Source organism: Opisthocomus hoazin, chromosome 1 (assembly GCF_030867145.1).
Source record: "Opisthocomus hoazin isolate bOpiHoa1 chromosome 1, bOpiHoa1.hap1, whole genome shotgun sequence".
In the NCBI taxonomy this organism is placed as follows: domain Eukaryota; kingdom Metazoa; phylum Chordata; class Aves; order Opisthocomiformes; family Opisthocomidae; genus Opisthocomus; species Opisthocomus hoazin.
Window position 1 is genome coordinate 97082729 of NC_134414.1, and position 13758 is coordinate 97096486.

General features: G+C 38.8%; 1 protein-coding gene across 18 annotated transcripts in view; it reads right to left on the minus strand.

Moving 5' to 3' along the window:
• Nucleotides 1–13758, minus strand: part of DMD (dystrophin) — a 1341705-nt gene that overhangs the window by 125602 nt on the left and 1202345 nt on the right. For all 18 annotated transcript variants that reach the window (XM_075430270.1, XM_075430262.1, XM_075430225.1 and 15 more), the window contains one exon: nt 3258–3336. In XM_075430270.1, coding sequence (XP_075286385.1) covers nt 3258–3336 — 79 coding nt within the window. The remainder of the gene's footprint in view (nt 1–3257; nt 3337–13758) is intronic.

Sequence of the window (13758 nt, forward strand, 5' to 3'; positions counted from 1 at the left end):
CTAGCAGAGTGAAATGAGCTTGAGGAAGCACGAAGGACTGATTGGAAGAACGAGGGCTGAAGTGAGAGCGCCTAGCAAGGGCTGGAGAGAGGCAAGTTCACGTGCTAGCAGAAACATCAGGGCCAGTTTGGGTGCAAGCCTTTATAGCTGGGGGCAGCCCAAAGCCTTGCTATAGAGACGCAAGTGTATACTAGCTCCTTTGTCATTACTTTTTTAACTCATAGCCAAGAGATGCCTGAATTATTCTGTGCCATTGTCTAGATAAACACTGTCACCTGGCCATTTAGAAAAAGAGTGGAAGGAGAAGACTGAACTGCATGAAAAGACAATGGAAAAAAATTGTTGCTAAATTAAAAATGCTACAAAGGGAGACACCTTTTTCCCCCCCTCCCATTTTTCACTGCTTATCTCTAGCTCACACCTTCCTTCCCATGTCTCTCAGAAATAGCTGTAAGAATAGCTCTTAGAACATGCTGCAAGTGCTTATAAACAGGGACTACCATCTGATTCCTTGCCTGCACAGGACATGATAAATATGAGGTCCTTCCCTCATTAATTTTGTGCTAGGTTTTCAACAGCCCTATGCAGTTTCAGTTCCAACCAAGCAGAAACAGATGATGCTGTAATTTCTACATATAAAATAATAACAAACTTGTAGAAAACATTACCGCGGAGTAGCAGCTCATATATTTATTTCCTCCAGATAGGAGAGAAATGTAACTCAGTCACTGATTTAATGTGAACTTGACTATGGTACCACCCTTTTTGTAGAACTACTTAAAGGTAGATCAACTCCAAAAGGACAATTTTTTTAATATGAGTATATAAACATATCTGGGAGCTGAAGATCATCACTTGCATGTTAAAGTGAACGAGCATGTATGGTAGAGGGAAAGTTGATGCTGAGCTTGAGAGGAAGAACTGATTATTACTGGCATATAAATTAGGCATGAAATAGCCAATAAATTGCTCATTTTCCTTACTTATTACAGTTTGCCTTGGTTTTATGTGTGTCTCAGCCGCATAGATAAAAACACTCTGAGTTGAGTGTATAAAATAAACCCAGAGAGCAGAATTCATCTTCTTTTCACTGTTGTTGCCACAGCTAGACTGATACAACTTGTACCCTATTTGCCGCACATTGAAAAATCTTTTACAAGCCATTAATTCACCTTCATTTGACCTGCCCATTCTGCTTGGCAATCCTTACATTTGTCTTGTTCATCCCCAAAAGTATAGATACAGAAACAAGACCAGAGCTAGGTGGGAAAGACTCTGGGACTCGCTCTGCCGCAGCGCTACCTCTCTGACAGATGTGCTTCCATTAGTGTCGGGATGCAGCAGAGTACATGAAAAACACATAAAGGCACGATGTGTTCTTCAGGTGTAGTAACAGTACAAGATACTGAGGAACGTGGTGCTTTGGAATTTCATGCATATGAAAGCTGGGACTGACAGATGCACTGGCAGTTCTCAGTGACTGAACACTTAGACTTGGGAAGGATTCTGCAGATGTTTTCAGTGCTTCATATACTTAACTTATGCATGCACATTTAAGAATATGCATTTGCACACACATCTAAAAGAGAAAAAAACCACACATGCCCATTTTTTCTCAGTTATTTGGCTATTTTCATAACCAACACTTTTTCACCTGGCTCCTTTTCCTGTAGTGATCCTCAAGTGGTGAGAAGCGTACAGAAGGATTTCCACTCTTTGCTGGCTCTAGTTAGTACACAGAAGAATAACGTACTTTCTCAGTGTGTCACTAATGATGGATGGGGTAAAATAGGTGACTATCATAACACTGAGCAACTTTTATATCGATCGAGTTTATCAGTAATAAGGAAGAACACATCTAGGACATAACTGCCGCACAGTTGCCTGGCTGCACTCAGCACTGGCACAGAACAATGATGTGCTCTTCAGTGTGACAACATAGTTCAGGTCACTCTAGTCTATTCCAGATAGCAGTACAGGCTTGCTTAATTTACCCTTCAGATTTATTCTTTCACCAGGAATACACTGTGTGTTGTACGAAAAACAGGCATCTGCTTACATACTGCGTGCATGTCATATACCCATATCTCTCACACATTCAATCTTGACAAGTCTGATTTTCAGCTACACATATTGAGCTGACAAATTGTTCCCAGTGATTAAGAGTTCATTGAAAGAGATTTTGAAAAAGTAGTAGAAATTTCAGAAATAGGGTGTATTTCTTCACAGGATGTCAATTTGACAAAATAAGATGCAGAGTTGAATCATTGTGAGCCTGCATTGTGCTTATATGGCACAACATCAAATCTGGTTTTGAACTTGAAGTTCACCCCTCTGAGAATTTTCAGTTTCCCATTGAGATTTTCAGTGGAAAAAAGGTTAACCAATCGAAATTACAATGCAGTATCATGAAGAAAAGTTTGTCCTCTATCCCACTGTGAATGTAGCTGTGCAATAATATTAACATCTATTTCTGATGTCTGGATAGCTTGTACCTCTGCATGTAGGAGACCATTATCCTGTGACTGTGTTCTGTTCTGTTGATATAATCTCTTAAATAAAGTTTTACTGTTTACTCTCGTTAATTGAAGTACAATAGGAAAGACATGGCCTATAAGAAGCTTCACTTTAGTCACTGCCTTGGAGCTTTGAAGGTGTTTCAAGTTGTCTTTCAGTGTACTTTAAAACACCCTTAATAAAAGAGGATATGCAGAGGTGGAGTGAGAATACTACTGGCAATTATATTTTATGCAGAGTCGTAAAAACTTTACTTAACTGCCATCCTACTGTCAACTTTCCCCACTATGGTTTTGATCCTCTCATGGCTCTGCTAAGTTATCAAATCCTGCAAAATATTTTTCTTGCAGGTTTACTTTGCCCCTTTTTGGACCTGAATATTTCTTTGAACAGGTAAACCAAATTTAAAGCTTTCTGAGCCCTTTCTGGGTTACAATAATTAGAAACTCTTATAATTTTTAACTTCATTTTGATTTGGTAGTCCTAAAAGGGAACCCTCAAACAATGAAGACCAGCCTTGCATTGACAGATGTATGGACAAACAGACTTCATACTGGCAGGTAGTTTCCTTTTATTCTGGACTATATGAACATATTTAACAGTTTTCTGCTCCCAGCAATGAAAAAAATTAACATACAGTCTAAAATATAAACTCATAGCAATGATAATCGGCATATAGCTACAAAAATATCAATTAACTGTGCGTGCAAGCTGAGCAAGAAAAATGGGAAATTACTTACTAGTAAGAAAATGCTGGGAAGTAGGGCCAAAATCCCTGTGAGCGTCATGCAGTTGCCTGATGCGCTCATCAATAGCAACCTGTTAAGAGAGGAGAAAAAAATTACTCTCCCAAACAAGTAACAAGCAGCAATTACAGTCAGATACTTTTTTCATTCTCCTGTGACAATCGTTACCCCTGAGGGCTTAACTGAGATTTAATGTGTCTTGTGTAAAAGAAAGGAAGTCCGAAAAGGTTTGTGTTTGGTTTTCAATCGTGTCCCCCCCCAACTTTAACTGAAGCTAGAATAAGTTGAAAATGAAAAGGCTGATAAATAATGGTATGGCAATTTGTCTTGGATTTCTGCACCTGAAGAAAGTATCGCTGGTTTTTACCAATAGTCAGAAACATTCCTCTATGTCAATACTTTTACAGAACTACCTCAAAAATACTTTTTGAGAGTATACTATTGTAAATTAGCATGTGAAAAGTAATCTCTCTTAATGTGGACACAATAACCATATTTTAGCCGAGCGCTGAAATGAGGGTAACCAAAGAGCATCTGGTACAAACATTTCTTTGTTCTTTTTGTCAGTCAAATCCTACCCGCTTGACCCTTTCCTTGGAAGTCCTTTGAAGAACATGTTGTTCCTAATGTTTTGTTGAGTTGGTGTACTGCATGAAAACACAGATGCTACTTGTAAGATTGTTTTTGTCTTTACCCTTGAAACTCCGGTAGAGTCAAGTATCAAGCAAGCAGCCAAGAGGGGGTGGCTGCTGTGAGATTCCATAGTGTATGAATGACATCTACCAGCAGCTTTATAGCCTATATGCTGAAAGGATACCATCATTAAGTTAGCCATAAGAATAAGATTAGGTAAAGCAAAGAAAAATGTTTGAAAGTAATGATAGACTATTTTAGAAATGTATTAAATAAAATTACCGATAGGAAGCAGATTCACTTAATATTATCTTAAATATTTGCTTGTATTATATCAAAACTGGCAAAGCAGAAGGTGAAAGTGATTGGTCTGTTTATATTGTTCTAATTGTGAGATACATCACAAGGAAACAGGTTGCATGAGTAAAAGGCAATCCACATTTTAAGACATTCAGGGACTTTTTTGTTTGGTGGTAGGAAGGAGCAATTGTATAATAACTGGGCATGATTCAGTTAGAAGGGAAAATAATGACAGAAATGACTAGCCGTTTGATATGGCTGTGTGTGTTTGCCAAACAACCCCTAGCCCCCAGAATGTTGTTTCACTAAATGCAACAGAAATTTAACACCAGGACATGATTTCTTTGCTTACAGTCTCAAAACTGACGCCATGACCAAAAAGCCCCCCAGTTCCTTTCTTTCCTCAAGCCATTTTTCAGATGCTTTTCCCAAAGCTTCCTCTATTTCTACTCCTCCTTTTCTCCTCTGGCTTCCTATGCACAGACACCATCAATGCGATTTTCTGTTAGCCCCTGTTGACCAGCACCTCCCCACATAGCTCAGCGACTAGCATGTCACCATGTAGCCTCTGTTCTTATTTCTACCATTCGCTTGAATCCTGAATTTCTCACTGAGCAACATTTATACGGGTAGACTTAAGGCAGGCACATGCTGGCTCAGTCCTATGACCTGTGCTTTTCCTGTTTAATCTTGTTGATTTCTTGGCTAGATGAAACTAAGCCTAGGAAGAGGCTGAACTCTGGATAACTTCTGAAACTGTGGGTAGAAGAAGGCTGGGTAAAGGATAATTTAAGCCTAGAGTGAATTGCACGGACAGATGTTCTGTTAAGCACCGCTTCATACTAGGGACTGACTTTGGGCTTGCATTCACCCCTGATTCACAGCATAGATATAAGCTAGGAAAGTCTGCAGGTGCATAGGTAACAATGATAGGGCTGCTGCTGGTCATCAATATCATCAACTTCAGTACAGAAGCATAAACTAAAGTGATTATTTGTAATAATGAAATGGCCTTTCAATGAAGACTAGAAAGATAATCTTAAACATACAAAAATTAAACACAGACAAAAAAATACTGGAAAAAATGTTAATGGAATTATATATATCTTTGGAATGCTCTGAAAATAAACCTCGTAACGCACCTATTTTGTCATTAGGACATTATTGGTTAGTGAAGAAACACAAGGATCCTCCTTTATATTAGTACTTCTCAATAAGTCAACTAGGATGGAAGAAGTACTTTCTGGCATGCAGAATCTCTGCAGAGAATGAGAGCTCTACAAATACACAGCAGGGAGCAGCATTTCATGCAGGGGAATGACAAAAGCCAGCTTGTGGTCAGAACAGAGTGTGGGAAGCCTTTGGTATGCGTGACCGCTGCCAGCTCCCAGCCCATACAACTTCTTTAACTGTGCTAAAACTGAGAATTTCAATCCATTCAAAAATATCCAGGTGAGCTTTGAGCTGCACAATATTATTAAACTGTGACTTTTAGCCATATATGCACATCCAGCAAAATAAAATACCTTACAAACTTCAGGATAAACTTTCAAACTGAACAGCCTTGGATGTGAGCCAGGAAATACCTCTGTCTAGAGTCAGATTTTGTTAATACAGAGATGAATAAAACATTGGGAAATCCTGAGTATTCTCCAGGAAATATCACCTGAGAACACAAAAAGTTATTCCCTTTGGCTGCTAGGAAATGCCACTTACTGATGTATCAGCATAGCACCTTTTATGTGCCAAAAGATGAACTCGCTGTTGGTGGTAGAGCAAGAAAGATTGTTGCAGTCAGTCTCTATGAATTTTACCAAGACAAAGATGTAAATGACAAAATAACTGTGAATCCACAATAACTAGTGGTATTGTGAACAGTAAAAAACCTCACCCGAACAAACAATGAGTACTTCACATTACAGAAGAATGTGTCTCTGAGCCAATAAAATCCACGCTGGATTTGGCTTTATGGCTTGCACCCTAACTACCTGGGGAAGGAGAATCATATCCACCTAAGCCTTTAATAACTGATCTGTGATTCTTGAAAAAAAAAAATTCTCACTGGTATGTATTTGCACTCATTTTCAAAAACAAGCTATAGGTAACTTCCAAATTTTAAATTCTGTCTTGTTTTCTTCCAAGTCAAGTGAAATAGGTTCCTCCAATATAAGCACAAACTGTATCCTATGTATTTTTGTATGCTATGCTATCCTCTGAACCAAGTGCAGTTTTCCTTAGAACAGAATGATGTCGTGAAAATCTGCAGCTGTGTGTGAAGAAAACAGCAACATTTTCAACCTGATTCAAGCATTCATTTTCCTTGCTTTAAATGGAGAAAACATACATACTGTTAATGCAGTTTTACAAATACATCTCCCACCCCACCCCTCACCACATCTCAATAGCCAAAGGAAAAAATTATGTCTTCTGACCTCAGTAGTCTCCTCCTACTAGTATCAGCTTAGCCAGACTAATAGAATCACAGAATCACAGTGTGATTCAAAAAATCACAGTGTGACGCAAAAAGCATTCATTTTAAAGGCATTCTTACCAGTATATAACATGCAAGATGGGACTATGGATTGGGTTTGGGTTTCTTTTAGGTAAAGCTTTCTACAGTATTTCTCCACAAGTCGCTAAAAAAAAAAAAATCAATGGGTGAATTTCTAAAAAGTCAGCTATTGCTTCATCTTAATCAAGATATAAGAATTTGGTTTTAACTGACCGAAATCTTTTTATATCTGATTTTGACTTCAAAACAAACATCAGGATTTTCTGTAATCAGGATACTTGAACTGTTGCTTTTCTTCACTGACAATATATGCTTGAAGACACATGCATTTCCATTATTGATTTAATCCACTGTTTTACATAACATTTATCCTCTTTCAGTCATAACAAATGAAGGAGACACAGTAGTGCAGTAAACATTATACTTGAAGCTGAAGATGGTAATATTAAAAATCCTGTACTGATTTTACATGATACTAACATGGAACATAAACAGCTTCTGCTAAACAAATGAATGAAAAAAAAATTATTTAAAGTTCCTCTCCTTTAAAGACTGAAAACATTTGACGAAACAAGTTCTTTTTCCCATCATTTAAGTGCAGCCATGGGAACTGAGTATATAACCAGGTTTAGATAAGGATTTAAGGAATTTGACTTGGGTCTACCACTAAATTCTCTTATTTAAAAAGATTTTGTTGGGTACTAACTGAAAACACTTTTATTACATCTAAAGCATTCTTTTGTGTTTATGTCCACACTGCAAATTGGACCTAGATCAATAAGGAAAATGAAGTTGTTTGATTCTCAGTATTTTCCATGTTCTCAAAAAGCACCTAACACCAACTATTAGGGTGTGCTGGAGTTGCTGAGATATTTAGAAGGATGTGATGGAAGAGGGAGGCACACCCCATCATGTTGTTAAAGCTGTGCCTGCAGACAATGAGTGGCTTCAGCACACAGCTACGAAAATGGCCTCTCTCAGTCCACGAATTTTGTATTCTTGGATGTACAAATTCTATACTGGGAAAACATAATATTCAGCCTAGGTCTAGCACTGTGTCTTAATCCTGCCCCAGTCTTACCCACAGCTCTGATGATCAACTGAACAAGTTCAGTAGAGGAAACTACCTCTGGGGTGCTGACCTCCTGGACAGATGATCTCTGATCACCTCTGCAAAATGAGCGGTTCCAATACTGTGTGAGTGAAGGCGAGTGGTTGGTTGCTCTCAGCATATTTAAAGAATTCACGTTAAATGACCTTTGCAAGGAATTTATTAAAACAAGTCTTATTTGTGAATCTTAAGTGCTCACAGACAAATGGCCAACGAAGCTAGTGGTCGTGTGTAGTAAGAAAACATGAGGCAAATTGGGAACGTTACAGGTGAATACGTGAATGCCTCCACCCTGATCAGCATTGCCTCAATTCAGAAAGAGACTTCTGTCAATTCCGAGCTCTAAGTCAAGAATCACACCTGCATTGTAAGCCACTTCACTTCCCTATCACAGTCCTCTGTTTGGACACACACTTCTATAAAGATAAAGAACAAAGCACACAAATACTAAAATGTTAGGTATCTATTTAACGCTATGTATCTCCCTTCTCGATATATTCTAATAACGTCTCTTGCAGTGCTGCTTAAAAGATCTAGCATGCAATTGCATTTGGCTTTCTTGGCCAGTGTGAATGGTAAATGTGCAAATGCACACTCTTGAGCAAAAAAGCACAGACAAACACCTACAGTTCTTCCTAAATGACACTGTAACAAAACCACCTTTGCTGTACTGCAGCACAGTTTAGTTCAACTGCTGCCATAGTAGTGAAACAGCTAAAAAGACGCATTATACACTCATGCCTCCCTGCTTGAAAGCACTACTATCTTGCAAAGATTATTTCCTGTAAAAAGATTTAATAATTTTCTTCTGTCTCTAATTTTTAAATTGCAGTCACATATGTTTGTAATATTTACATTTTTCTCAGAATATTTGATAAGCAAGGAAATACAGACGCTTATTACAGAAACGGGTGAAATTAGCATCCCTTAGCCTCTTGACTGTGATCAAGTTGCCATAATTGAAAATATCTGTCAACTTTCTCCTAAAAGGCTAGGAAGAGATGCAAGTGCTTCAGAAGAAACAATGTGCAGAACATCATTGAATCAAAACCCGTTCTGTTGATGGAGTGGTTATTTGTTTGCATTCACTTAAAAAAAAAGCCACACACACAAAAAACTCACCCCAAAACAACTCTACATGTGACACCAGTGACAATTTTCTGAAAAGTCAATAGAGCTGAAAACACAAAACTAGCAAATTAGAAGTCTGTACAATTGTACAACACATATTTTTGTACATTATATCTCTTGAGGCCCACCCTGGTTTATTTCTAGGTGAACAGGTCTTTAGAAATACCTCAATCTGCAAAGCTAAGTAAGGCAGTAAGTGGGGTTTTTTTTCTTGCTGTGTTTGCTCCGCACACTTTGTTACATGTCTGCAATTTCTAAGTCGACTTTTATTCTTTCTAGAAACAAAAGATCTTTTTGTCTTTGGTGCTTATAAAAATGAACAGCAGCTTCTACTACCCATATTTCTAAGCTAAATCATACTGTCATTAGAAAGACTTAATAGTGTCGTGTGCTATTTTGACAGTGGATTATTGATACTATAATGGGAAGGATATTTTCCATTCTCCCTCTTCCTGACATGCTATCCAAGTGCTAGAGTCCCAACACAAGATATATAGAAAAAAGTTTTAGTTTTCTTCTTGATATAAAATTAAACTTTTCCTCACCAGATTTTTCTGAACATTCTCACTTCTGAATAAAATATACCAAATATAAAGTTAAATACTGCAACATCTTTCAATCCACCAAGAACACAACTTCAAACAGGGGAGGGAGAATGGGTTTCATTAAGTCCTATTTTGTCAAATTACTTCACTTTCTATTTTAAGATCACTGATAGAGTGTGGAGGTCAGGCAGATACCACCTATCCCACTCAGTGAAGTTCAACATTTATATTTGAAGTTAACTTCTTTAAATTATTATTCATTTGAAACACAGCAACAGCATAAACTCTTCTGAGGTCAGAATAATATCATTTCCTTAAGGACATCTAAGGGCACAGGCAGCATAATATATAGACACTAATTACATAATTGTGCTGCCCCAAACACAAACAAATTATGTGAAAGTGTATGAGAGGCAATTTTACTGCTTATTAACATGAGGCAGTAGAAGTGAGATCCCTAGTTAAAGAAACACAAAATATAAAGAGTTAAGACAATTGCTGAATGGCTGAAAGTGCCTGGGATTCTGAGGAAAATATTGGCAAAAAAAGAAGAAAAAGAAGGGAAGATTCTCATCTAAACAGCTATATTTAGTGCAGCAGCAAGATGACACACAATCTCCTTTCTCAAAATTTGTTTCGCTAACAGCTGTTCTCATGAAAAGAGAAGAGCAATTTTCAGTAGTAATAAGCATGCATACGTACAATACTTATTAAAATAACACTCCTTTAATTTCCCCATCATATTCATAGCATTTCCACAGCCTCCTGACCTTGACTCCAATCACATCCAACTTGACTGCATATCAAAGGAAAATGGCTTCTACAAGACCCTCTTTAATGTTACCCAGCAATTCTCCTCCAAAGAGCTGAAAAGCTTCTTTTCTCTCACTGACTCAGAGCTACAAAAGCAGTACTAGACTGTTCTCTACAAATCAATAAACAGAAAGATCTGATCTACTGTACTTCCAACAACTCCTGACTTTAGCCCCTCATTTCTACTCTTGCACTTTTGTTAGGTATAAAATATTTTATGAAACTGATATGGGGTGAGCATGCACTTGGGCTTTTAAAAGTACAAGAAACTGCTGTACAGTCCTCCATTCTTGAGCAGTTTATTAACAAATGTTTCAAATCAAATTAATCAAATTAATTCTCTTAATATTGCTTTTTGTATGTAATTTAATCAATATCTTAACAATTTTTCTGCCAAATTGCTTGCAGATTTTTATAGCATACCCAGAAAGTAATTTTACCAATGATGATAGTTAACAAATACTTTTCACGAAGCAGCACTGCACCACTTCAAAAGTTTTCAATTCACAATTTACATTATCTTCAAATATATAAATACTCATTGACATCCCTCACTATATTCTACTTCAATTTGGCTGTGGCTTGCCTAACCACATCTCTGTGCGCTCAGACAGTCCCTCCATATTCCTTCCAGGTTACCCGTTCATGCTTCCACTTTCTGTATAATCCTGTCTTATGTTTGAGTTTTGCCAGGAGCTTCTTGTTCATCCATACAGGTCTCCTGGCATTTTTGCCTGACTTCCTGTTCTTAAGGATGGATCAGTTTTGCAGCTTGCAGAAAGTGACCCTTGAGTGTCAACCAACTTTCTTGGACCTCTTTACCTTCCAGGTCCTTATCCCATACAATTCTTCAAAGCAGATCCCTGAAGAGGACAAAGTCTGTTCTCCCGAAGTCCAGGCTTGTGGACTCATGGTCACTGCAGCCAAGACTGCCTTTGACCTTCACTTCCCCAGTGAGCCCTTCCTTGTTTGTGAGTATGAAGTCCAGCAGAGCATCCATCATTGGCTCCTCTGTCAGTTGTGTCAGGATGTTTTCATCAATGCTATCCACGAATTACTGGATTGTTTATGTACTGCTGTGTTGTCCCTCCAGCTGGTCCCCCATGGAGGCCTTGGCCTGGGCCTGTGAACATGAGGCTACTTCTAGCTGTCTGTAAAAGGCTGCAACGAATTGTTCTTTCTGATCAGGTGGCCTATAGTTGACACTCACTACAGTGTCACCCATACTGATCTGCTCTTTTATCCTCACCTGTAAGTTCTCAGTTGGCTCCTTTTCCATCCCCATCATTCCTAGTTTATAGCTCTTCTTTATGTGTCTTCTATATAGCCTCATAGAATACACTCCTCAGAACTCTGACTATGCAAACCTATAGATTTAGTGGTTTCTGTTCTGCCTTGAGCATAAAGCTGATACTATATATATATGTAGTTCTGTAATATAAGCTGGCCTAAAGAGAAAAAAAAAAGTATATGCTAGCCTGAATCTCCAGAGGGTTATTGATCTTAAAATGAATCTAACTTTGATGAGGTTTGACATTTTCAAAGTCAGTGGGAACTGGGCACCTGCAACTAGGGACAGAATGTGTTCTGTAGTAAGTAAAAGCATCTAGTATGAAGCTCAGCATGGCATATATTCTTTCTGAGATCAAATCTTGCTTTTGAGATCAAGGCACCTGCACACGATATGCTCTGAAATGTTTCCACATAAAATTCTTCTTATTTTTTTTTAAAGTCTATCTATCCTTCAGCATTACTTATCATCCATAAGACTTTTAGGTCATATACTGTGATCATCTCTAGGCACCAAGAGGCATGTGGATCGATTGGAGAGAGCCTCGAGGCTGGTGACCTGCAACGAAGGGTTGAGTGAGCAATTGCAGTTAAAACTGAGGAACAGAACTCCTAGGGAATCAGGAAATAGGAACAAGTTCTCTGACACATCAAAGGCTTCTCCAGAATAATCTGTTCTCCATGTCCATGGTGAACAGGACAAGATCTCAATACCTTAAATTTCATCAGTAAACATTCATGATATATCAGAAAAAAGGTCTAGCAATAAGAATAATGAAGAACGGGAACACTGTTCCTAATGAATGTCCTCCTCTTTAGATGTCCTTGATCACAGGTCAGACAATGTCTGCTACGAATGACTTGAGTACAGCTGATTCTGCCTTGAGCACAATTTTATGTTACTAAGTTTTATATTATTTAAGGGAGTTGCCTAGACATGAAATTGTAGTTACAGTCCTCTCTTTTCCTATTAAGAATACATAAATTTCTGCTGTGTTGGTGATAATAGATCTGATTTAATTGTGCTAAAAACCCAGGGTATTTGGAGGGTTCTGGATTATAAGTCAGCAGGTGTGCTATTTATAAGAAAAAATTCTGCCATGTGCCTTCCATGTTTTTTGTGTTAAATATCATAAGGATACTATATATGAAGATATATCCTTTTCAGTCATTCTGTTGGGAAATAGAGGAAATTAGGAGAAACCTATTTTTCAAATATTGAGAGGAATAGAAGGGTAATCCCTTCAAGTACAAACCTCAGTTTTTCAGCTCTTATGCAGTGTGTTTTTGTACTGAATTTAGGGGAAATCCTGGTTTGCAAAATCCTAGAATCATAGAATCATAGGTTGGAAAAGACCTCTAAGATCATCAAGTTCGACCATCCTCCCAACAATACCATGCCTACTAAACCATATCCCCAAGTGCCACATCTACATGTTTTTTAAACACCTCCAGGGATGGGGACTCAACCACCTCCCTGGACAGCCTGTTCCAATGCCTGACCACTCTTTCAGTAAAGAAGTTTTTCCTAATATCTAATCGAAACCTGCCCTGATGCAACTTGAGGCCATTGCTTCTCATCCTGTTGCTAGTTAGTTGGAAGAAGAGACCAACAGCTGCCTCACTACAACCTCCTCTCAGGCAGTTGTAGAGAGCAATAAGGTCCCCACTCAGCCTCCTCTTCTCCAGACTAAACAACACCAGCTCCCTCAGCTGCTCCTCATAAGACTTGTTCTCTAGACCCCTCACCAGCCTCGTTGCCCTTCTCTGGACATGCTCCAGCACCTCAGTGTCCTTCTTGTAGTGAGGGGCCCAAAACTGAACACAGTACTCCAGGTGCGGCCTCATCAATGCCGAGTACAGGGGCACAATCACCTCCCTACTCCTGCTGGCCACACTATTCCTGACACAAGCCAGGATGCCGCTGGCCTTCTTGGCCACCTGGGCACACTGCTGGCTCATGTTCAGCCGGCTGTCGACCAGCACCCCATGATCTTTTTCCACCAGGCAGCTTTCCAGCCACTCCTCCCTAAGCCTGTAGCATTGCATGGGGTTGTTGTGACCCAAGTGCAGGACCCAGCACTTGGCCTTGTTGAACCTCATACAGCTGGCTTCAGCCCATCGATCCAGTCTGTCCAGATCCCTCTGCAGAGCCTTTCT